General features: G+C 47.1%; 2 protein-coding genes across 10 annotated transcripts in view; one reads left to right on the top strand and one right to left on the bottom strand.

Annotated features, from left to right (window-relative positions):
- Positions 1-16,700, top strand: part of OGFOD3 (2-oxoglutarate and iron dependent oxygenase domain containing 3) — a 50,147-nt gene extending 33,447 nt beyond the window's left edge. Inside the window, exons 9-12 of one of the 8 annotated variants that reach the window (XR_011155836.1) lie at positions 11,381-12,389; positions 12,679-12,728; positions 13,553-13,620; positions 14,757-16,700. Coding sequence is in view for 2 of the 8 variants with exons in the window: in XM_069032984.1 (XP_068889085.1) it covers positions 1,582-1,803 (222 nt within the window). In the remaining 6 variants the exon portion in view is untranslated. Of the gene's footprint in view, positions 1-1,581; positions 2,968-11,380; positions 12,390-12,678; positions 12,729-13,386; positions 13,621-14,756 lie in introns of those variants that run through there. The other 7 variants (XR_011155833.1, XR_011155832.1, XR_011155834.1 and 4 more) reach the window with 7 other exon arrangements.
- Positions 1,677-24,652, bottom strand: LOC138120369 (urotensin-2 receptor-like). 2 transcript variants are annotated; one of them, XM_069032981.1, is made up of 2 exons: positions 23,504-24,652; positions 1,677-1,762 (listed from the first exon to the last, which is right to left on the bottom strand). In XM_069032981.1, the coding sequence occupies exon 1, from the start codon at positions 24,650-24,652 to the stop codon at positions 23,555-23,557; it is 1,098 nt and encodes a 365-aa protein (XP_068889082.1). In that variant the 3' UTR covers positions 1,677-1,762; positions 23,504-23,554. The 2 variants fall into 2 exon arrangements, with proteins under 2 accessions (XP_068889082.1, XP_068889083.1); XM_069032982.1 differs by lacking the exon at positions 1,677-1,762 and adding an exon at positions 6,159-7,689.
- Between the last annotated feature and the right edge of the window lie 751 nt (positions 24,653-25,403).

The following is a 25,403-nucleotide window of genomic DNA, read 5'->3' as shown; positions in this document are numbered from 1 at the left end:
GGCAAAGCTTTGGGTGAGCCAGTGAGGGACCAATTATAATGTATTTAATGAAGTTGAAATATGGTTTAAAAGGAAAAAAAAATCATGACCTAGGGATTTTGTATGGAATCCTTGAGGGGCAGCACTGTTCATGGCAACACTGGTAGGACAGGAGCAATGCTGCCTTCATTTAGGCTTTCATCCAGAAAAGCAGGACACCGAGGTGGGAATGAGCTGTGCATACAAATGGATCTGCTCTTTACATGTGTGTAACTTTGCCCTTCACTGATGTGCAGCCATGGGCACAGAGGGGGATGAAATTGTTATGAAAGACTCTGGGCTGCACTCTGAGGATTAGATGTGAGCTGCAGCTGAACATGAAAGGGATTAGTGGGTAAACCCAGCCCCATAAAGCCAGTCTAGTTTTGTCCAGATCCCCCATGCATGCTGCTTAAGAGTGTGCAAACAAAGGAACTCCTGGATCTTTGGGATCCCTTTTAGAAGAGAAACCCAGCTACATGCCTGGTGCCCATTTCTGCCATGGAGGTGGGGTAAGAGTTGGAGTAGTTTATGTTGTTGTTGTGCAGACTTTAAGCAGGCATCAGCTTCTAAACAAACTTTAATTTGAACAGTGGGGGAAAAGCCTGAGTAGGAAAACAGCGTGCTATTGGGATGAAGGAGCTGTGCAGGGGAGCGTTTCTGGCTTCCTCAGGAGAACTTGAGCAGTCCCACGAAGCCACGTCATTTGGAATTACTTGCTGGACATCAAACTTGTACATTCTCAGAACAATTTAATACTGTAGGAGTGCAGAGGGCTCCATTCTGCTGCCTCATCGAGTGGGATGGCAGTGTACCTCTGCTGTCATCACCAAAGTCACTGCATTTCCATTTCACCCCATGCCACTTGAGGCCCCGAGTGTCCCCAAGCAGGGCAGTGATGGTCAAGGCTTGGGCAGGAGCAAGCACAGCAGTGAGCACTTGGATCTCTAAAACAACTGCCAAGCCAGTGCATGGATGGAGTGGCTCTTTCTCAGGAAAGTGAATTTGTACATGGCTGATACATGACTTTGTAACCTGCCTGAGCAGCGGGTGATCAGACCAGGCACAGAAAGCGATAGCAAACACTCGCTACAATGCTGATAAGCTGCCACAGCTCCTTGTAAACCTGCTGAGGTTTTGTCACTGAAGCCTTTTTGCCACCTTTGTAGTGCTTCCTCCTTCTGTGGTCTAAAATTAGAGCCAGGACTAGAAGGGGAGCAGGGAGGAAATCATTACACTTTGCTGACAGTCGCTAGAGTTGCGCTTTTTTGTTTCTAATTGAAGCTACTAAGAACTGACTTCTTGGCTTCCTCCTGCCTTTTATAAACTACAAGCTGTGGTGGAATTGCATCTCCAGCTTTGTGGCACGAAGGATTAATGTATGTTTTAAACAGTAAAAAGCTGTCAGAGTGCAGTGTAAGCTCACAGCAGTTTGTCTGTGATCACCTGTGGGCTCTCAGGTCACTGGGGAACAGCTGGAGCCAGACAACAGCTGAGCTGTGTAGGGAGAGCTGCAGTTGAGTGGCAAACTCCATTCACGGGTTAAAATCTTTGTCTTTGCAGGCCGGGTGTCGTTTTTCACCTCTGGATCAGAGAACCTCCACCGGGTGGAGAAGGTTCAGTGGGGCACTCGCTTTGCCATCACCATCTCCTTCACCTGCGACCCGGAGCACGGCATCGGGGACCCAGTCCTGGGGTGACTCCTCTGGGCATGGGACAGGAGCTCAAATGAAGGAGAGAAGCCCTGCAAGAGGAGAGGAGAAAGGGAGAGACCATCTCTTGTAACCTCACACGCAATTAGAAGTGCCCAGCTGTGGGAACACACCGATACACTTTGTTTTCATGTGTCTTTTTCCATAAACATTGCAAATGGTGGCTTAAGGACACCTTAAATTTGATGCATTCTGAAAACAGTTTGTCTTCATGTCCCAAAGGGACAGGCTACAAAGAAGAGAGGGTGAGCTCTACAGAGAAGAGAATTGGGCTCTTCATTTTTTAAATTATTTTTAAAAAATTCTTCAGTTTGAAAGGTACAGACAATCTTTTGGGCTATGCCTTAATCTTGACTCCCCAGGCTGCCATTACCTGTTCAGTTCTTTACTCTCTTCAGTTACTAATGGGATGTAGAAAGTCTGACCCAAGTTAATTGAGCCAGGTGACTGTTACTCTCTAGAACACACCTTCTGTTGAGAGGGATGGATTCTCCTGAGTGTGGGACCAGTGGGGAATACACCTGGGTTTGGCTGCTGGGACTTACTTGAACTTTTTTTTAAATTGAATTACTACTGATTCAATATTCAGGAAGTCTCTCAATAGCTATTTTTGGACTTCTCTTTTCCAGTTTAGTATGAAGACTTCTTCTCTTAACATTCAGGAACACCATTGGAACACCATTCAGGTGTTCCCTAAATATTAAATTGTAGGGACTTCCAAGAGGAGCTTGTGTGCATTGCAGTACAGAGAAAGTAACAAACACATGCATAATCTTGCCAACTCCTTTGGGTTTTTTACTGCAATCAAAGATTTCTGCGGGTCAGGAGGTTGATAAATAAATGGTAGAAAAAGCAAATTTTTTTTCTCAATCAAATTCTGAAGCAACCATGTTGATCTGGTTATTACTTGAATGTTAATTTCTGTGAAACACTGAAAATCTGGGAATGTGTTTTGATTTTTTTTTTTTTTTATGCATACAGTTTGGACTCTATAATGTACCCTCTTATGGAAATAATAAGTACTGGGGGGAATTACACTGAAGAGCAATATAAAGAGGAATGATGAGAGGACACTTGGACTTGTGGCGGCTCTCACTGGGCACACCAGCAAGATGAGTCCTCTGTAATTTCATTTCTTAAACCTGAAAAAGTCTTCCTTGTCTGTACTAACAAGGGAGAATTGTTAAAATGGCTGGATGCAAGGAAATAATAAAGTCACTTGGGTTCCATATTGAAATACTTGTCCTAAAGCCTGTTTATTCCAAGGAATTTGCATTACACCATATTTTAAGTCTGTGTCAAGGCAGACCAAGATCCCCAGCAACTGCTTTGGTGGATTGAATTTGATTCCTGCTGTTACCCTGAGGTTTAAATGTAGAGCTTTTCCCCAAAAATACCTGATAGCAGTGCAGTCTAAACATGAATGGACCTGTGTTTGCTGGTTACTCCTGTCTGTCATGCCAGCTGTGAGTGGCACTAAAAGGAAGTGGCACTCCTGGAGCTGCCCTCTATCAAATCCTGCTCAACAAGATCATCTCAGGCCGTGGGGGAAATCTCAGCTCATCTCCTCTTGGATTTTCATCTTTTGAAGATCCTGTGTCTTGTAGTAACTCCTGCACATGGTGCATCTCTTGCTGGGAACGTTCAGATGGACGTTCAGAAATAAAATCAAGCTGGTGTCTTTTGGAGTCTCTAAGCCTCAGTAATCTGGTCAATATGATGGCCAAACCTGTCACCAGTAATTTGCTGGGAAATTGTGCACAGCCCATGGTAGGAGAGCTCTTCTTTGGAAAGAAATACAGTAATTTCATGTATGTTTTAGTGCCACTGAGATTCTTCTATTTAAAGCTTCAATATCCAGACTCCTAAAAGCAATGCCTAGATCTAGGGAGAATTTAAATGGCAAATGAGGAAGTAAAATGCAATCTATAAGTTTCTGAAGGTAGCCTCCAGCAGGAAGCAGTAATTGCAGAAGGCTGATGTGCCTGGGGCAGAGTGGAAGTAGAATTCACTGCTTATTAGGAACAAACTTGGTTTAATTTATTTTAGACCACTTAAATACCCTGAATAATTTCCAGATAATGACAGATAATTCTGAATTTGAAATATTTTCATTTCTGCCCCTTTTTGAGGCTCAGCTGCCTGTTGCTACTGGGAACTGCAGGGCTCTGATTCCTGGAACTCTGATTACTCCAAGGGCAGGATTTGTTCAAGTAGCATAAGTCTGATGCCAAGCTGCTGCAGAGAAGTGCTCTTAATTGAACAGGGGCGATGACAGAATGTGGCTTGATGTGTCCCAGTTGTGTGAGACCTTTGTAAAGAGCCCTTGTACTTAAAGTAAAGAAAGGTCAGGACTTGTGCAGTGTGTACTGGGGCTCAGTCCTGATGTTAAAATTACAGCTTTGCACCTGAAAGCAGACTCGTAACAAGGATCTGGGAATGCTGATTTGTATTTTGAAAGGAAATTACTTGCAAGGAAAGGGAAGGGCTGCTGGTGTGAAAAGTCCCAGAGTAAAATAGAAAATGCAGCAGGAGAGCAAGCCAGATTCAACTCCCTACAATGAGATTGAGTGAAGCCTCCTGAGGATTTCTGTGAAGTTGTACTGCTTTTAAAGCCATATTTCCATTCAAATGTTTTGTGGAATATCAGGAGCTTTTGAAAAATTGGCAAGTATGTGGTCAGAGAAGGTTTTTAGTGTACACCTACCTTTCAGTCCTGTAATATGCATTAAATTTTAATTTTTTGTCCCGTGATTCTAGGAACTCTAGATGGACTTCTTGGCATTTCTCGTGTATAACATTTTCATTGTTGTAAGCAGTTGTGGAATCGTCGTGGCTTTTAATTCCCTGTGAGTCAACTGAAGGTTTGGGGAGGTACATTTATGTTGAGATTTTCCTGAATATGTATCATCTGCCTGAAATATTCTGTGCTCCATCTCGATCAGTTTCAAGTCCAGAAATGTTTACAAGGATACCCTATTTAAAAAAAATATTTTAATTTGGATTTATAGCAGAAATTTAGCTTCATGTCTTACTTATTTTTAAGGTCTAAGCTGGGTGCTTTAGGAGGCTGTAGCACATAGTAATGTGCACACTGAAATAAATGTAGCTGAAAAGGCATTGATGATGACTGTGCTGGCAAGGAAATCGGGTTTTGTTTCTTCAGTTGCATCTCTTAGTATTGAATTTCTCTTTCACAGCTTTCCCTTCCCCAGTAAATGAAGATGGCATTGTTTTTAATGTAAGAGTTCCTCGTGTTCCTTCTGCATCCAGATATCCTTACACAGTGTTTGCAGGGGAATTGGTTCTTTCTAACCTGCTCTTGGGGAGCTTTGTGCAGTATTTTTGTCTTGTCTGAATTCTAGGAGTAAAACCAGGATATGCTGCTGGAGGTCAGGTCAGAGTGGGGAGGAATAAATACAACCAATCTCCCTTCTCCAAGAGAAAAAAAGAGAAGAAAAAAAATCCCAACTCCTGTCTTTCCTTTTTGAGTCTTTTGTGTGGAAATCCAAGCAAACACTCCAGGAGCAGCAGCAGAGTTATTTCCTTTCTGAGCTGCAGGTGGCTCTGGCACATATGGATTGTCTCAGCCTGGGAAAATCCAGCAAAGGCACCACCCTGGAGTGGTGGGAGTCCTCTGCTGAGTGTCCACTGCTCCTTGTGAAACACCCTGGAAAGCTGCAGCTCTGCCGTGCTTTGGGTCTTGTGCACATTCTTAGGAAGCTGAAAGCTCAATTTACATCATTGGCTGAACCCTGCTTCCAGCTCTCTCTTACTGATGGTTAATTTATCCTCAAAGTAGGGCTTTGTACTGAAGTTTTTCAGGGAGGACTGTGCACAGGAAATAACTGTCCAGTTTCCCAAGTACACACCTTTGAGTGTGTCCATCATCTCCCCTCAAATCACTTATTTCACCTCTCACTTCTGTCCCAGCACACCTCAGCCTTGACCTGTAGCAAGTACTGACTCAGTGCATTATTTATTCATTGACTGGCTGGCTAGCACTGCAGAGCAGGCTTCTTCCTCTGATCCTTTTAGCCCACGTGGGGTATTAATCTTTATAAAGGATTTCTAACTCAATATTTGAGATTTTTCATTCTTCAGCATTCGTTTTTTTTCCAAATACTCCTATTTTTCTTCTAACAGAGGCATTGTCCATATTTGGACCAACACCCTTTATTTCAGACATACTTACTTCCATCTTGCCTGTTTTCCTGTAAAGCTGAAATAATGACAAGCTGGGGATCAGTGTTGCCTGCTGTTGAGCATTCTTGTCTTTCATCATACTTCATGGACAACGAGTAGGGAATTTTGAAACAGATACTAAAGAGAGCAGGTCAGACCTTGGGATCACAAGAAGAAATGCCTTGCTGGAATAGTTCTTACTCTGGAATCAGTAAAGCAGCCTGGATGCACCATGTCCTTTATTTCTGTAACATTTGGATGCATTTAAATAAAAACATCTTGGTTTACTGCTGGATAATCCTGAGGCTGTCCAAGGAATCCAGTCTGGGTGAATCCATGAGCTGCCAGGTCAGATTTATTGTTCGTAATGAACTGCATTGAAACCTTCCCCTTTTTGAAGGAAATATTCTATTTTTGGAGAGAAGCTGAGATTTGTGGAGCATTCATGTTACTTGTTTCTGGGAATTTCTTGTAATAGGCCTCCAGTGTTCAAAAAAGCTCATTTTAGACAGGGATACCCTTCACATTCTTTTATTAACAAGCCACAGCAGCCCCTCCACCCCTAAAAAAGCCCCAGCTGGGTTCCTGGGCCATGATTTTTCTGTTCAGAAACCTTGAGGATTTGTCTCTTTCTTGTTCCTCAGTTTACACAGTTATTTTAAGTTATTGACATAGATGCCTGGACACTTTGCTGCTGACTCCACAGAAAAAAAATCTTGCTGTTTTCCTTTGAGAGAGTTTTTCCCTGCCAGGGGAAGGTCTCTGGGTGGGTTCCTACCTTGGAGGTGACCTCCTCAGCATATTAACTTGCCAGCCAGACCATTAAATCTTGTGGGAATAAACAAAGGCAGGTCCTAATGGAGTCACTCTGCATGTCTTGGCTCTGGCTGGTGGTTTCTTCCATTCCCTCTAGCAGGCAGATGTGTTTATTTCTGATTTATGTTACTGAAGAGCAGACGTGTTCTGGGAGTCCTCCCTGCATAATGGGGTTTTAATTGTGGTTCACTGAATAACCTCGTAAAAAGAAGGCTGCATTTTACCAGGTGATTCAAAATTTACAAGGCTGCTGTGAAGTCAGACAAACTCTGAGCCCATTTAGTCCCTGCACTTCTCAACACAAAAGACATGAGAGAAGTGATCTTGCACTTGGATTATTTCTACTTCACTATGGGCCATAAATGGGTGTTTTTGTTTGTTTCTTTGTTTCTTTATTTCAGAGGAAAATAGGAATTAATCTGAGAGTCACCCCTTTCCACGGGAATGAATATGATCAAAATAAACTTTGACTAGGAGGAAAAAAAGCAATACTACTGAGTCAGCCACGCAGAGGGGGAAGTTCAATTTAAGATGGTGTTAGGCAGAGAGCAGCTACAGGAGACTTCTCCCACACTGATGTGTCCGTGTCAATTTGAACTGACATTTTCTCCTCCTCCTCACTCTGCTTTATTGTTTCATTAGGAGATCAGACAACTGGAAACTGAGAGCTTCCAGGCAGCAAAGCTCTTAAAACCTTTTATAAAATTTTCAATAGGACCTTTTGATAGCCATTTGCTTCAGCTATTTACCCTGTCCACTTCTGTTTGAATTAATAATGAACAGTGAACATGCTAAAATAAGTTAAGTGATGCTACATCCACCTATTTTAAAAAATGATGAATTATGCTTTCTTCTGCATTTATCTTGTGTATCAAATGGGCATTTTTTTAAGTGATGGTGTCCTCCATGCATAGCTTGTGTCTGTTGCAGCTTTTCTGGAACTAGGCAGAATTTAGACCTGTAAATAAGAAATAATCCAAGAAGAAATTAAAACTGAATTAATAAATATACAGAAGTGTACAGAAAGTTTCCCCTTGGGGGAAAAAAAAAAGGGGGATTTGAAATATTTGTGGGTTTTGGAACTGTAAGAAAAACCAAAGTTTTATTGATTTATTAATCCTTTAGTGCGGCTGTAGGGAATCTGCACCTGCTCTTCAGTACTCTCCACTGAGGTTGCACTCTACTTTTACAAGTTTGCACAGTATTTGGAAATCCAGTCCTCTCCCTGCCCGTTTTCCCTTTCTAGGTACTCATTTTCATGGAGATCTTGGCCCATTCAGACCACGAGCAGGAAAAAATCTCCTTTCTCTGGTGCACGAGATGAATGCCCGTGGGTTTCTCAGGAAGGCAGTTCCCACCTCGAGCAGTGCCCAGCTGCCAGCACAGCTCGGGAGGTGATGAGGACTCCCACTCCTCACATTTAGCAGTGCCTTGAAGCCTTCCCCTTTCAGCCCGCTGCCTCTGAGCCTTTTGCTCTCAACAGCTGCAACTTGAGACCTCTTGACTTTGTTTTCTAAATGCCTTTAGCACCTCCAGATGGCCGTGAGTCAGTGAATTCCAGCGTGCTGCAGAAATGATCGCTTTCTGCACAAGTTAAACACGTTTTGACTCCGTTGCTAATTTTCTACTTAGGCTTTGGAGCAGACTGCTAAAACTTGTCCTCTTCCTGATCATTCTCCTTAAATGAACGACTTCAGCCATAAAGCACGCACAAAAGGGCAGTAATCAAAAACCTTTCCATAGCTGAGTTGTACAGGGAGATATTTCTGAGATGTTCAGGTCTGAATTAATGATTCTGTCCTCTGGTCAGGCCAGGTTTATGATTTGCAGGATCTGGGCAAGGCAGAAGTGAAGGTGTTTGATGGCCCAGCTCCCCTGGAGTGGGAGGTGTAATAATTCTGTAATTGTGGTGCACTGATAAGGGTTCCTGTGTTAGATTTACAAACGTGGCAAGGTCATTAGGAACAGCAACAGCCTCTTGTTAGACCATATGACAGAACAAAAAACCAGAAATCTTTGAGCCTTAAAGCTTGTTTATAATGAATGAAATTGAGTGAATGCATCAGTGAATCAATTAACTTAAAAAGCAGCTATCATTGTCTGCCTGTCCCCTGACCAGAGTTAGTGACCCTTGGTTTTATTTCCTTCTGGCTGGGATGGATGTGCAGGGGATGGATGTGGAGCTGGGAGAAGGTTCAGTCACTGCCTGCTCTAGACATCCACAGCTTCCTCCTACGAGCTGCTGAGGGCTTGTCTGTACTGTGGAGGAGACAAAGGGTATTCCAAATCTTTTAAATTAATAAGATTTTAGTTCTCTAAGAGCAACACCTGCTTGCTGAATGCATTCTGAGTAGCCCAGCTGCGCCAGACTGTATCACTTAGGAGACATGGATTTTCCAGTTGTGTCCAAGGCCCTGGAAAGGGAGGACAGCCTTGTGTACATCTGAGCCAGCTTTAGTCATGGAGCATGCCAGGGGTTCACGTTTGCATCAGTGTGACAAGTAAAATCTGTCTCTAAATTAAAAAGCCTTGAAATTGAAAAAATATTGTTTTGTTGGGAAGAACACAGGTGTGGAAAGAATGCTTGGCTTAATGAGCTTATCAAATTTCTGTCTCCTTCGTAACTACTAGCCTGAAGTTCTTTTTAGAGATAATAGCCAAGAATGCTTCCTAACCACATGAGGATTTACCATTCCTAAACAGCTAAAAAGCTGAAACTAATCAGAAATATGGAAACTCCACAAAACTGAACATTTTGCAACATTGCTGTGTTGAAACTGGGCGCTCCCTCTGGACTGGGCACGGGCTGGAGCCAGTCCTTGGCAGGAATTTGTGCAAGTGCCTCAGGTGCCACAAATACTCTGTATTTCTGCGAAATAACTTTCAGGTGGTTATTACAATCCTTGAGGTCTTTCTCCTCCCTGTGGACTGTGCCTGTGCACATCTGAGAGCAGGGGAAGGTTCCTGCCAGGGAGGTGCCACCAGCCTGCAGACCCCCCCCCCCACCCCAAACCCCGTGTCCCAGGGGAGCTCCCAGGGTGTCAGCCCAGCTGCCCTGTCTCCTCTCTGGAGACAGCTACTCTAAACACTGGGGATGGTGTTTATCCTCAGGGCCAGGGCTCCATCAATTTGTGCAGTTTATGTCGGGAAGAGACAGTAAAACTGGTGCTTACAAGAATTCTGACTGCACCCGCTCCAGACAAGAAGACCCTCGTGTCGCCCGGCCCCGCACGAGGTGGGCGGTGGGGACCACCCCAGGAGGAGGTTTGGGGTGTGGAGAGGGCTGGAGGGTTTGCTCTGGCTCTCAGTCCAAAAGGCAGTGAGCAGCTGGGATGGGGAGGACACATCTGGACACGCCAAGGAGGTGGTGGTAGAAGGAAAGTCCCCATGGGGGGGTTGGGAGAGGATATTTGGGCTCTTTTTGGGACTCAGCAGCACATTGCAGGTGATGGGAAGGGTGAGACCTGCTGCTGAAGAGGTGCTGGGAAGGAGCAAATGCTAAATCTGGGTGACACTGAGTGCTGAATGGCAAGGTCTGACATCCCAAATGACCCTTGATAGGGATTGAAATCCCATGGATACACAGGATGGGGAAAGGTAAAAGGAACTGCTGTCCCAGGGACTTCAGCAGAGGGTGGGATCCCTTTGCAAGCAGAGACTGAAATAGCTGTTTAGAGACATTTCACCTCATATGGAGGGGTGAGATCAGTCTGCAGCACTTCTCCAGCCATTCTCTGCTGCCAGGACCCTGACCCTGTACTTACTTTTTCCAGCTTCTTGTGTAAGGAAAGGAGGTTGCTGGGAAAGCAGTGCCCTGGCATGCCATGGAAAGGTGCTTTGGCAGGGGCACTTAGCAGGAAGGAAGGACCCTGACAGCTTTGCTGTCATCCTCTTGCCAGCACAGGACCTCCAAAATCCAGCAGAAAACCTAGGGGAACAGAGGCAGTGTGTGGCTGCCTCAGTGGCCTCCATCCACAGAAACCTGGGAGGTGCCCACTGGGAAGTCACTGCCTGGTGAAAGGCAGCAGCTGCTTTATTGAGGTGCTGTTTAATTGTTTTGCTAAAGCACCTGCCTCTGCCTTATTAATTTAGAAGAAATTACTGACTGAAGAGAAAATTCTAGCTCGTACTTTAACTTGATTTTTTTTCCTTTGGGGCAATGAGAGACTATCCCATAACACTTCTCTGCTTGAAATCACAGGATCTCTTGGAGATCTGCCTTATCCTCTTGTTAAAAAAATAAAGGGGATATTTAAAATCAGCTGGAGTCCACCAGGAGCTTCACCTTCTCAGCAGCCCAGACTCAGAATGGGTGAGCTCTGTTAATTTAGAGCAGTTTGACAAAATATTCAGTTGAGGACCCAGCGGAGTACTCCAGGAGTTATCATTCCAGGTCATTTGTCCTGCCTGTGTGAGAGTTACAACTCTTGACAGGTTTGGATTCCATTTCATTTCATTCACCAGTTTTGTAACCATGGGTAACAGCAGAACTGATGTGGCTCTGTGCTGCTGCAAGGAGGCTGTCAAGGTTTTCAGGTTTTAAAATCAACCTGCTTGGATGACTCTTCTGTTCTGCAGCATTTACCTTACAGAGTTTGCCCTGAAAAAACCTGTTTAAAAATTATTTTCCTTTTTTTTTTTTGCAACAGCTGAACTGAAAGCAAGACAGAAGAAGTTCAAGGATGCCTTTGTAAAAGACTGGTGATCTTGCCAGAGATACAAGATCTGGCTTGTTCTTGTCTTCTCCCTTGCAGAAGAAATAAGTTTACTTCATTCTGAAGTGTGTTGGGAAGGATGAGGTTCAAAACAGACTCTTCCTTCCTTCCTACAGGATTGGAGGAGCCACGACCTCCTGGAGGCTTTGAACATTTGTCACTTTGGAAGTGCAAAGGAGATAAATCTGCCTGTGCTCAGTAAGGGTTTCAGGGCTTTGCTTTTTCTTTTCTCTCTTTTATGGACATCTGCCACTGACTTCCATGCTGGGAGGAAGGTCCCCTTTCCATTAGGATGTGCCAGCTGATGGCCACATCCCATGGCAGCAGTAGTTACACCCCACTGACCGTGCATGAAGAATGCAATGTATTAAAATAATCTAGAACAAACTATAAAAACACTTAAACAACAAGCCCAAAGCAAAATAATTATTTTACATCTACTAACTCATTGTTTAAAAAATGAAGTTATACTCATCTTGAGTGAAATGCTGCTTCCCATTTAAGTCCATCCTTTGAAACCCTTCCCAAAAGTCCTCAAACACAACTTTTTTGGTTACAAGCCTCCCTGAATTCACACACAGACACTTGACATTCTTTGGGCAACAGTGAAGACATGAAAGGAAGCTGGAAACCCCTTTTTGTCTCAAGCACTGCCTTAAAGACTCCCCACAGCTTCTGGAAGTCAGTCCAGGCTCCAGAAAGCGTCCTCTGGATGCTAAACCTGCTTTCTAAACCTTAAATTATCAAACCTCTCAAACAGAAGAAACACGTGGCCAGCAAATGTGTGGGACCAGCTGCAACTCGAAAAACATCAAGGGCTCAGCAGATTTTCTGCTGCTCACACTGCCTGGGCTCTGTTAAGCACTCAGGCTTTGCTCCTCTGTAATGTCTGGTTTTGACACTGGATGAGAGTTTGGCCTCAAAAGTACCCAAGTAGCTACAGGTGAGTTGTTTTTAATTAAACATCTTGCTGGAGACTGATGGCAGCTTCAGAGAGAGCTTAATGCAAGTGGAGCCAAATGTGGGAGGGTCTGAGCTGGGAGGGAACAAGGTCCAAAGGTTTTCAAATCTGGGGAAGGTGAGCTCTGTTTTGGAAGGCTAAATTTAGCAGTGATTAAACGAGCTCTTAATTAACCAAATATTCCTCCTGCTTGCCTTTCCAAATTACTCAATAACTGAACAATTATAATGAGCTCAGCAAGTAATTACTCTCCATTCCTTGCCAACTGCAGCCTTGGAACCCACCAGCTGTTAATGCGCTGGGAAATGAAGTCCATCAAGTGTGAGTCAAATAACTGAAAACTGAACAGGAAAAAGCCCCCCAGGTTTCCAGGCACTGTAAGGAAAGCTGTTCCCCCATGCTGAGCCCCTGAGTGTCCCTCCCAGACTGAAGATCCATCATGAAGATGATGAGCATGGGTTGGAGCTGCAGGACTCTGTTTTCATGGGTGCTCTGGCAGGGATATAAATGTTCCTCATGGTTATTCTGCCTCACGAGGCTCTAGAGAGCCTCCCTGGGGGCTAATGGGCATCTCTGGAGGGGGAAGCCACTGCCCCACTCACTGACCAGAAAGGAGGAGGCAGAAGTAAAGCCCAAACCCTCTGAGAACACAAGATTCTTCCCAGTTGCAGCAGAGTAAAAGTCACGGAGATTGTGAATTTGGCCATTTACTGGCCTGAGTTTAACTGATATGTTAAACAAGAACAAGCTCAATTGCACGGAATAATTTAAAAATGGTTTTTAAAACAAATTTGAAGATGCTTCACATGCACTCCTTTTCACGCCCATCAGTTTTATCAGCTCAGCTGCCTGGGGTAGGCAGGGAACCTGATCAGGACAAGAAATAATTACTTTTGTCTTGACTGGGAAAAAAAAACAACCCTCAACCCTATAAAGTAAAATGACTTAATTTTTTAAAATTACAAAACTGCAAAGACAGATGTACCAGCCTCAGTGAGGGGACAGAGGAGGTGGAAGGTGGAGCAGCAGCAAAGGAAAAGCTTCTTAAATCATCCTCCTGTCTGTGCAGACATAACTTCTCAAATGGAGCTGAAGGATTTGCTGATAGAGTCACAGTTGCAGGAGCATTCCCACTTTCTGATTAGGTTGTGGAAATCAGTAGAGGCTTCTCCCTTCTCTGTGGGCAACCTAAACCAGCTCTGAAATCCAAGAGGTAAGAAATGTCCCCAAAGCCTTGAAACTCTCACTGGGGTATCACAGAACGTGGTGTGTGGTGGTTTTAGCTGTGGAGCAAAGCCAGGGTGGAAGCAGAGTCCCTGGGAGAGGTTACAGCTTATTGCTGAGGAGGAAATGTGACACAAAGAAGGGACAGAAAAATAAACCCCGTAAGGTTAAAGTAAAAGCAGCAAAGACAGCAACATGGTAAAACCAAACACGTTCCTGCTGAACATACAACCCAAACATCACGTTGGATCCATGATCTTTCCGCTCAAGCTCCTCTCAATACAGGCAGGGGATTCCATCTTTGCTGAGCAGTGGGAATGCACATTGTGAAGGCAGGCCCTGGCATGGGGTCTGTAATTATACACAGATCCTTCACAGGCTGAGCCTCAAACACGCACCTCGAGCTCTCCAGAGATAAACATTTACTGAAGAATGTGACAGAAGACAAAAATGTCCATTGAGATGTTGGTTTGATGCCTTTTTTTGAGCTCTAAGCTAAAGTGCTCGTGCCAGCGAGCTTCTCTATTTCTTCCTGTGCCCTGACACTCCCAGAGGGGCAGGGACATCCCATTCCTGCTGCCCCATGCTGCCTCTGGGACTCCTCACCCTGCACCGTGAGGGTCTGGAGTGGAGTTGGAGGCTCCTGTAGAGACCAGGTTTGTTTGTGAGCACAGCAAAGAGGGCAGGAAGGGAGGAGGGCTTGTGTTAGAAGCTTAGTGAGACGAGGAGCCCGGGCCCCGGCGGGGGGAGAGAGAAACAGTCAAACCAATATGGTTGATAGAGCAAACTCCCCAAAACTCCGTTTATTAGCAGTCCAAAGGCACTTATATAGTATACCAGCTTGTTAACTCCTAAGTGGCTTAAAGCTCATCAAAACACATTTCTATTTCTACATAATTGGACTACATTGGCAAGCTTCCATAAAGAAGTCAGTGCCCGTCTCCCTCGTTCACTCCCGGATAGTACAGCTGCAAGTTTTCACTCCCTCTTTGTTCCCAGCCCTGCTTGTTATCTTTCACACAGGGACTTTCCCATGGAAAGCTTTCTCACACACAAGCCTAAAACTTCCAGGCCTATTGCTTGCACAGTTCTTTTATTGCTCCCAATAATTCTATTTCCCAACAGGCTTGCAAGAGAGGAGGCTGGGACTCGGCTGCCTCTGGAAGGGGCACGTGGCTGTCAGAGCAAGGGCTGGTTCTGCACAAGGGTGCTGGCACGAGGGGAAATGTCCCCAAACCAGGAGTGTGCCCATCTCCTCCCCCTGCATTCCCCACAGCAGCTGTAAAGCCTGATTTCCAGAGGCAGCATGGAGATGATGCAGCATTGCCTTCCTCAGGCTCCTCTCAGCCTAAAGCCATTTCTCTGTGCTCTCATTAATGAGTGATTCAGGGTGACACATCAACGATTTCACGCTTGGGTTTTGCAGGGAGTGTGGCTGTCAAAGCCCTTCTCCCCACACCTGAGGTCACTCTCATGCTGTGAGATTCACGGGCCCCTCTGGGACTGCGAACACAAGAACTGGAATTGGGGCATATAAACACTTTCCCCATACCATGAAGTTATAGGTTTAAAGATTTTTATTGTCTTTTATTGGACTAAACCCAAACCTTTTTTTTTTTTTTTTTTTCCCCTGAATAACAGAGATAGATACTGAATATCCCACACAATGCTTAGGAGAGAAAATATTCTCTTATGTGGATGGAAGTAAAAGCCCAAGTGATGCTCCAGCCCCGTCCTCATCACTCCACTGTGGTCCCTCCCCTCTTAAATCTGCAAGGAGCTTTTCCTCTAACACTGGGCACTGCAGGATGTGGGGCTTCACTTTCTCATCTGGTCTAAAAGAAGCTGCTGCAAGGGTTGAACCAATGCTTTGAAGTTTGAGGGACATTTTCCATAATAAACTCGCCTTTGTATTAAGAAAACCCAACACGTGACAGCAGCCAAGCAAAGTTACCCGGTTGTTATTTCCTCTGCTTTTGTTGTTGGGAATTAATTGTGCTGTGCCTCAGGCAGGCAGAGGCTCCTCGACATACTTAATCATTCTAAAAGGATGCCGACAGCAAAATGACAGGGAAGTTCTGTTGTGTTTAGCAGTCAGTAATGAGTGTTGGGATAATTCTTTCTATCCAGCCTCCTCTGCACGGATATCGTGCTCTTAGAGCAGGCTGAGGCACAGGCTCTGCCTTTACCTCCACTGATCCCAGTGCCCCCAAGCCCATAATGTGGGGAGGAGGCTCCCAGGAGGTAAAGAAGAGATTCTGCTTCCTTGTGATCTCCTCCTGTCACCGAGGAGGGGCTTTAAAGAGGGTATTGATGCACTGAAATGATGGTGTTTTTAATCAGGAGGCTCATTCCAGTCATGATCCCAGCCGGGCACAGCTGCCAAGGCTGGGGGTGAAGGAGCATCTTCACTGCCCAGCTGCCATAAATCAAAAGCAGAGAGGTTCTGGTCGACAAACACTTCCTCTGCCTGACCATGAATAGCTACCCTGAACCCTAAGTTACCCCTACAAGGAGACATTTTCCCCTTCGTCCATAGCATCTCTCATCCAGCGACCCCAAAACATGTCCCACACAACAGTGACACTTTACAACACCTGCACAGACACTGGAAATAGCACTGCTGTTTTCTAGGCACTTCATGAACAGCAGCCAAGACCAAGTCACCTCCCCGAGGTAATTTTCCAAGAGGATTCAGGACTTCTGAGCTGCCCCATTTCAGTGAATCCCTCTGCTCAGCTCCCACACTGTGGAGCCCTGCCTCCACAGGCAGCTCCAGCATCAAACCCTTGTAAATCTCTCCTGGTTTTCATTCACTGGCTTGTTCTAAGCCTGCCTGAGCTATCAACAGCACAGGTGCTTTCGGGGTAGAGGTCTCTGAACCCCCAGCAGCAGATTTTGTGAAGGAAGGTAAATACCTCACCTGGCTGCAGGGCACGGTGCAGGCAGAGGCTGCAGACTCCTCGAGTATTCCTGCTGCCAGCCCTTTGCCTGGACACTGCCCAGGGGCAGAAAGCTGCTTTCAAAACGTGGTGGCTGGGGGTAACTGTGGCTCTGGCTGATTTTATAACCATGCCATTTCTGTAAAATACTGCCTTCTGTGGTGTTAAATGAAAGGGAAAAAACCATCAGTTACAAAGAAGAAGGAGAAACTCGATTTAAACCTGTGGGGTTACTGGGATTTTGAGCAGCGCAATGCTGGGGCTGGCTGCCAGCCCATGCTCCCCAAAGGGAGGGTGCTGTGGGAGCCTGGCACAGGAGCTGGTGCTGCTTCCTGCCATGCCCAGCTTGTCTGGTGGGACCTGCATCTCCCAGGAGGTTTAGGTGTCCTCTCTGCACGTGTTAAGGGTGCTGCTGTCTCTCCCCTTTCAGCATTACTACACTACAGTTAATTTACCTGCTCCATTCTTGCAGATTTTCACAAGATAGCTTCAATGTACCCAAGAATAATTGCTCTGTAGTGCCTTTTCCTGGGAGGCTTCTTGCAAGAGGCAGCCTTGTGCTTCTCAAATGTCAAGCTGATATTTAAAAGAATAACAGAGGTAGAAGGCTGTGAGTTTGATGGACGTCCCTGGCTTGCAGGAGCACACAGATGAAGGGGTAACTGTCTCTAACAGGCTGTGTTTATGGACACACCACATTTAGCTTCAGGAATCTCCCTTGCTTTGTTTGGATGGAATCATGTTTGGTTCTAGTTAAGAATTCAGGAGCTGAATTCAAGATCCTAACAGCAATGCACAAGGAAAGACTAACAGCATCTCAGAGAGATTGGCCAAAACAAGCTGGAACAAACTTGTCAGATTTTACTTCTCCAGCATTAGCATGGCTTTGGTTTTAGAACTGTTCCCTGTGCCAAGCATGGCTGATACTGCTGGTGCTTTGTGCACAAACTTATTTACTGCTTTCCTTCCAGATATCCTGATGGAGGAGTCTGGGTGGGATCTTCCACAGTATTGAAGTTCAGCCTTTTTTAATAAATGCTTTAATGAATGCTTTTTAACTCTTCACCTCGTCTCTCACTGTAGAAGTATTCCTAGTGCTTACCAAAATGTTTCATTTAAATTAAAATTTATATTATAAGTGAAGAGAAGCAGAGAAGCAGAGCCCAAATGCCAGAAGACTTCTACAGGATTCATTTCTCCCTTTCCTTTTTTAATTCTCCCTTTCTTGGGTGGGGGACCAAAGTAAAACGATGCAGCAGTTTTGCTTTGGTAAATTCCATTGGGGGCATTTTCTTTGGGGACAAGATGGCTCCAGTTCTGACCTCTCAAACTTGTTGAACTGAAATTAGTCTCCCCCAAAGGTGATATATACCACACCAGAAACTCAGTGTGGGCAGAAAGCTGCATTCCTGAGCAGAAATCTTTATGATTAAAAAAACCCTTCTGATATATGCCCCATTTAGGATTTTAATACACCTATATTTAGTATAATATTAACATATTAATAACTTTTTTAGTGTTGGGTGTCTGACAGAAGCTTGGTGCATCCCAGAGGTTTGGCTGGGAGGAGTTCCTCCATCTGCCTTCACAAAGCTCAGCCTGGGCCACCCAACCCCTCCCAACACTTTGCCACCAACTGACTGCATCCTTTCTCCCTGCTGTGCTTTAAATCCATTCCCAAACAAGGGCAAGAATCTTCTATAATGCTAATAAAAATAACTCTACTGGGTGCTTACACCCTGCAAGGCTGTGGCTACTCTTTTGAAGACAAAGCAATATATTTCTCATAAACCACAGTAATTAACTCAGCGTCTCTATTCCCTGGAAAAAAACTAGAAAGTAACAGCAAACCCCAATATTATCAGGCAGAAAAACCCCAACTGGGCTAAACTGGAGTTAGTCACCAGTTCTGGGTGTTTCTGTGGGTGCGGGCTGGGAGGATGCTGTGCAAAATGACAGGAATGAAGTTAGTCTGGGTTTGGCATAAGAAGAAACGTGGGAGAGGAAAGTTAACTCTTGGAGTGGGTTTTTCTCTTCTCTTCCCCTCCAGTAATGTTCTGTTTTAAGGTATAAAATCCTCTTACATTGTGCTGTGATTTGGGGCAACCTCTGTGTTTTAAAGGCTAGAAATAAAAAGCAAATTCCCTTCCCGAGACCTCGAGATGGGAATTTGGTGCTGCCACCAGAGGGACTCCAAAAAGCGACGGGAAAGCCGAGTGTCCTCAAACTTCCCAGCAAAGCTTCTTGGCTTCTCGGGGCTGCTCTGAGGATTTCTCTCCGTTTTCTGCACCCAGGGCTTGAGGGCTGGGCTCTGATACGAGCTTTATGTGCTCTCCTCTCTCATAATCCTGCTGATTATGAATAGATTATAATAGATTATAATAGATTATAATAGATTACAATAGATTATAATAGATTATGAGCTCAATCCCCCTGCCAGTTCCCCACAGTTAATCCAGCTGTGCATCTTGCAGCTCCAGGTACAAAATGCTCATCAAGTCCCCTCTCTTTCGCTGGCTTCCCTGGTGTTCAGTCACACACTAAGCACCAAACCTGACTGCTGAAATAGGAGTTCAAAAGTTACTGATTTGCTTGTACTCGTGATGGAATTGTAATGTGGGGCTTTTGAGCATTTATTGCAAATTTGTTTTTCAAAAATGGAGAGGAAGATGACTAAAAAAAAGTGACCGAAGGTAAAGGCAGCAAAAATGCCGTAAGGCTCAGGTGGTTTCTCCTGTGTCTGATGAAAAACAAATACTCTCATTTGCCCCACAAAGGAGTGGTCTTGGTCTTTTCAAGTAAAAGTGGAAAAATTGCCATGGCTACAGCAGCTCCCATCTGAGGACATCCCACCATAAAGCAAGGCTATGTTTCAGGATGAAACTACTTTCCTTTCCCACTCTGGGTTGGGTTTTTGCATTATAAACCCCTAAATCCCAAAGGGTATTGGAAAAAATCTCTAGTGATTGAACTATTTTCTTTCTTGTAAAGCACATATGGAGTTGTGCAGTGACAGCCTCTGGCCCAACAAGAAAAGGCTGCTGCCTTTCCTAAAATTCCCATTTCCCATGTTTCTGAAGAAACATGTGTCACTGAACCTGCAGCAACATTCCATTTATAATAAAAAACACCCAAAGCATTAAGAACCACAGGATTACAATGATTTAGGAATGACAAGTGACCCCAGGGTACACAGAACTTGATTTCCTGGAATGTAAAATAGCCAAAGTAAAATTGTTTTTAAGGAACTCTCCACATGTTGTTTTTCAGTTACAGCCCCACTGACTTCCCTGTTGTTACTCAGCCCTGGCCTGAGATGCTTCAGATTTACCTGGAGTGACACCAGTCATAGAATTTGCAAAGTTCCATCATCCAGATTCTGGTTATCTCAATTTTCACACACTTCTGTAACCTTTGTGGCTGGGGACACAAGATGTTTTTAATCTCATGGCTTTGGGAATCCCAACTCTTCAGTGCTGAGGACAGGTAAGAACGCCTTCATGTAGAAAATAGCCTGAGCTCCCTTACAGCAGGTGTGCACAGCCTGCACACAGGGAGATGTGCTTAGAAATGCTGAGATCCCAACCCCAAACCTCCCCCAAATCCTCTGGGTGAGAGCAGGTAAAGCTATCCCTCACAGGTAACCTAAAGGTTGTGTCAACCCCTGACAGGGCTCTGTGCTCTAGACAGGCAGAGCATTCCCCTTCCCAAGGGAGCTACCAGATTAATTTGGTTTTGTTCTTAAAGGAAGACCCATGAGGACAGTCCCCTCATTCCCAAACACCAAGAGGACACCAAGAGCACACCAAGAGGAGTCAAGGCTTGCCCAGACAACAGGAACTCAGTTAAAACATCGGCTCCAGCAGGATATTTATGAAGTGGATCAAACCTACTGACTTTTGGCAGTTTAACACATCCTGGCTGAAAAACCTGAGGAGTGACAAATAGAACAGAGCCACAGAATGGTTTGGGTAGGTTTGGGTTGGAAGGGACCTTGAAGATCATCCAGTTACAACCCCCCAGCCTCAGATACCTTCCACTGTCCCAGGTTGCTCCAAACCCCGTCCAACCTGACCTTGGTCACTTCCAGGGATCCAGGGGCAGCCACAGCTTCTCTGGGCACCCTGTGCCAGGGCCTGCCCACCCTCACATGGAAGAATTCCTTCCCAATATCCCATCTAACCCTGCCCTGTGTCACTTTGAAGCCATTCCCCCTTGTCTTGTCACTCCAGGACATCCCACCATAAAGGAAGGCTATGTTTCAGGATGAAACTACTTTCCTTTCCCAGTCTGGGTTGTCCAAGGTCCCTCTCCAGCTCTCCTGGAGCCCCTTTAGGCATTGGAAGGGGCTCTGAGCTCTCCCTGGATCCTTCTCCTCTCCAGGTGAACACCCCCAGCTCTCCCAGCCTGGCTCCAGAGCAGAGGGGCTCCAGCCCTTGGAGCATCTCTGTGGCCTCCTTTGCACTCTCCAGCACCTCTGTGTCCTTCTGATGTTGGAGACCCCAGATTTGGATGCAGCACTGCAGGCTGGGTTCACCAGAGTGGAGTAGGGGGGAGAATCACCTTCCTTGGCCAGCTGGGTACCCTTTTTTTGAAATATCCAGTATTTTGCCTTTCATCTGGATGCTCCTCCATCAACCCTCTGATGTTTAATGCTCCCACCACGTGGCACAGGAAGCACAGCTACTACACACTGCTGGTGCCACTGAGCAGAGTAACAGAATCTCTTCAGGGGACTGAGAGGTGTCTTGAGAAGTGTGTCCCAAATGAGCCCCTGCTGTTTGCTTATCCCCACATTGAGGTTACAGCTGAAGACCCCTCCTGCTCTGCATTTTCACCCTTTTATTTCTGTGCAGAACTCCTTTTCAGCTTCCCCCTTATATTAACAAATATGGTTTTAGGCTGTTCAGCTTTTTAACTTTTTCTTTGAAAAATACAAAGCAAAGTCCCTAAAACTCATTTTGATCCCTGTCCAGCTCACGGGATGCAGCCATGCCTGGCTCTGCCAGGACTTCTGTGCAGACACACCCTGCACATGACATTCATACTCCCACCTTCTGAGTGCAGTCTTACCTTTTTTATTCCTATATGGGAGTGACTTCCAGCCTCGGAAATGGGAGCCAGAGGAAAAGTAACAATGGCTTTACAATTAATAATTAAAAAATCAATTAGTTCCTGAAAAGTTGTTCTGAAAAACTGCTGAATCCTGTTCTCCTTGCCAATTCCCAACATGAATTGTGTGTTAGCCCCCCTGTTTCATAAGGAATGGACAACATTAGGACTATTTAAGACACCCAGCTTGGAGTCTATGCAACATTGGAATATGACAAAGTGATCACCAGTGTTTCAAAGACAGTCCTGTGGTTAAAAGTAATATAGGCAAGGTGAGTTACTCATTCCCCTGCTCCCCAAAAAGCATCCCAAGAGAATGCCTGACTCCAGCACAGGAACACCTTCATCCAACTTGTGTATTTTTCTGTTAGTTGAGTGCCTAAAATCCAGCATGTCTCTGTGCCTGCTCTCTGCTCCCAGCCCTGTCTGTGGTGTTGGCACTTCGTGTCTCTGCTTTAGCACAAACACACCCCAAAGTTTGGTGTGGGACACGAGAGCATCACCCAAGGACACGGGAATGCAGCAGCACTGCAGGGCTGGAGTGGGACTCTGCTCAGGCAGGCGGGGGTGGGAATAAGTAATAAAAAAGTGGAAATGACAGTTCCTGACACTGCTGCTGCTTCTGAACTCCCTGGGCATCAACAGCTGCTGACAAGAGTTTGTGCAGCTCGTACAGTGCTTTTCTTATCCCCAGAGTCTGTCTCAGAAGAAGAAAGAGGAATATTGACCCCAACTTCATCCCCATAGCTGGGAACTGCAGCATCTGCCCAGATAGATACATCCCCCTGAGCTGGGTGAAGAGACCAGGCGAGGGGAAAGCTGAGCATGGTCCATTTTTAATAAGCATTTATTTATAAACTGACACCTTACAGTTGTTTAAGTGCTTACAGGCATCTCCAGGATCTGTGGTGGAGGCTTACTGTGAGATGCCAAGCAGGGAGAAAATGAGCAGAATACATTGAGGCAAAAAGGTTTTGATCAAATGTCATGAAAAAATTTGTCTCTTTTATGATGACTTTTATGATATAGGATTCAGTCATTTTTCTTAGAGCCTCAGGTCTTTGAGTGATAGGATTATAAATAATTTTTTATTTCTTCCAAGGTAAATTTTCTGGGTTTTCAAGCTCTGTTGACTTTTAAGAAAGGGACCAACTTTTTAAAGAAAAAAAAATCAGTGGCAAATTCAAACCACCTTAGGTAGAAACCTTAAAAAATTATAAGGGTTTTTTTTTTTTAGGTGATCCTGTGGTTTCTGACAGCTTACCTTGTGGTTTTTGAATGCTTGGAATTCAAAGTGCTGCTGCAATGAATTTAAAAATAGAGACTTTAAGCTTGATATAACAGTAGTGCACCGTAATGTAACAGGAAATAGGAAAAGGGGCTTAGAGGTCTCTTTACACACTCCAGAAACAGACAACGGTAACACACAGGGCAAACACAAGGCAGGCAGCTCAGGTAAGTGATACCAATTTCAGATTTCTGCAGCTCTGACCCAGCTGTAGCCCAAAGGCAGCACTGAGAAACCACACGGGAGAAACGGTGTGCGGAGCCGGAGCCAAAACTCGGCCAAGCGTGAAAACAGTTTGTGGCAGAACTGAACAGAGCATCCACCTCATCTTCTGCACCCAAAACCCTGCAGGATTTGTCCTGAGTGGCTGCTGGCTCCCGGCAGGACCCCCCCAACAGCCCTCAGCCAGATGGAAATTCAGACTCATCTCGCAGCATTTGGCTTCACACAAGCTTCTTGCCCCTCGCTAGAGAGAGCACCAGAAATGAGTTTTTAGGACCCTTCAGGGCTAGGGGGTCCCAAAGCCCTACCTTGGCCGGACGCTCTGCTGGTCCTGGTGTGTCCGGAGCGCCTCCTCTTCCTCACTTGTCCTTGAGAGTGGCCATGCCCAGCGCCTCCGAGCTGTAGTCGTACTGGTTGCTGGAGGACATGGACCGTCCCCAGGAGCACTGCAGGTTGGAGCCCCTCTTGCGGAAGGAGGACGTGAACCTGTAGAAGTTGCGGTGCCTGTTGCGCAGGTACTCCCGGTAGTTTTTGGTGAGCAGGGTGTAGAGGAAGGGGTTGATGCAGCTGTTGCTGTAGGTCAGGCAGGTCACCAGATAGTTAATGCACTTCTGGGTTTGGGTGGTGAGCTGCAGGGAGCTGCTGTAGAGGCGCACCAGCTGCCAGATCCAAAACGGCAGGAAGCAGGCCCAGAAGACCAGCACGATGCTGAAAATCATGATGAGGACCTTCTGCCGGGGGGATCTCTTGCTCTTCTCCTTGTGCGGGGGGTTCCTCTGGGACTCCAGGTAGGTCCTGGCCAGGCGTGTATAGAGGAAGCCGATGATGATCCCCGGGGCCATGATGCTGGTGCTGAAGAGCACGGTCAGGTAGGTCCGGTAGGCATCCACGCTCCAGGTGGGCGCACACATCCTCTTCACCTTGCCCTCCGCCTTGCCCCCCTCGGTCAGCGTGACCATCAGCATCATGGGCAGCGTGAGCAGCAGCGACACCGACCAGACAGCCCCCGCCGTGACCTTCCGGTAGCCCCGCGACCGCTTCAGGGTGTCCAGGGGCCGGGTGACGGCCAGATAGCGCTCGGTGCACATGAGGGTGAGGGTGAAGATGCTGGCGTGCATGGTGAGCAGGTCCAGGCTGAGCAGGATGCGGCACCCCAGGTCCCCGAAGTACCAGTCCTGGGCCAGATAGGTGCAGACGATGAAGGGGATGGTGGAGAGGTAGAGCAGGTCGGCCAGGGCCAGGCTGACGATGGAGCTGTACATGGGGGCGGCGCAGCGCGCCGAGTGGCACATCACCACCAGCGTGTAGACATTGCCGGCCACCCCGGCCACGTACATCACCGACAGCACCGTCCCGAAGGCCGAGGGGATGAGCAGGGGGCCGCCCCCGGGGGCACCCCCGCCGCCCGCCGCCGCCGTCCCGTTGCCCCCCGCCGCCGCCGTCCCGTTGGGCTCCATGGGCGGCGGCGGCGGCCCCGGCACCGTCGCACCGGCCCCGGAGCTCCCGGCCCCGGCGGCGGCCGCTCCGCCCCCCGCGGGAGGCAGGGCGGTACCGGGCTGCCCTCGGGGGAAGGGCCGCCCCCGCCCCGCCGGGGCTCCCCCGCTCCGGGGCTCTCCCGCCCCGCCGGGGCTCCCCCGCTCCGGGGCTCTCCCGCCCCGCCGGGGCTCCCCCGCTCCGGGGCTCCCCCGCTCCGCGCCCGCGGCGACCGCGGGGACCCCCCCGACCCCCGCCCGTGCGGGGCTGGCAGGTGCCGTCCGGGGCCGCTCTCAGCCCGGGAGGGGACCCTGCAGAGAACGGCTCCCCGAACCGGGAACGGGGTTCCCCGAGCCGGGAATGGACCTCCCCGAGCCGGGAACGGCGCTCTCCCCTCCGGGAACGGCGCTCTCCCCGCCGGGAATGGAGCTCCCCGAGTGGGAACGGCGCTCTCCCCGCCGGGAATGAAGCTCTCCCCTCCGGGAACGGCGCTGTCCCCGCCGGGAACGGAGCTCCCCGAGCCCGGGACGGGACTCTCCCTTCCGAGAGCGGGGTTCCCCGAGCCGGGGGCGGGTCCGGAGCGCCCCGCGCCCCCGCGGAACGAGCCCCGCCGGGCAGCGTCAGCCTAAGGGCGCTGCCTGAAAAGTTTTCCTGGGCACTCCGCTGGAATCCGGCGCTTTCCTGCCGCGGTGGCATCGCTGGCGATGGGGCTCGGCGCTGTGCTTCAGGCTATCG

This window comes from Aphelocoma coerulescens, chromosome 18 (genome assembly GCF_041296385.1).
Source record: "Aphelocoma coerulescens isolate FSJ_1873_10779 chromosome 18, UR_Acoe_1.0, whole genome shotgun sequence".
In the NCBI taxonomy this organism is placed as follows: Eukaryota; Metazoa; Chordata; class Aves; order Passeriformes; family Corvidae; genus Aphelocoma; species Aphelocoma coerulescens.
Note: the sequence above shows the minus strand (reverse complement) of the source record. Positions and strands in the feature narration are given on the sequence as shown.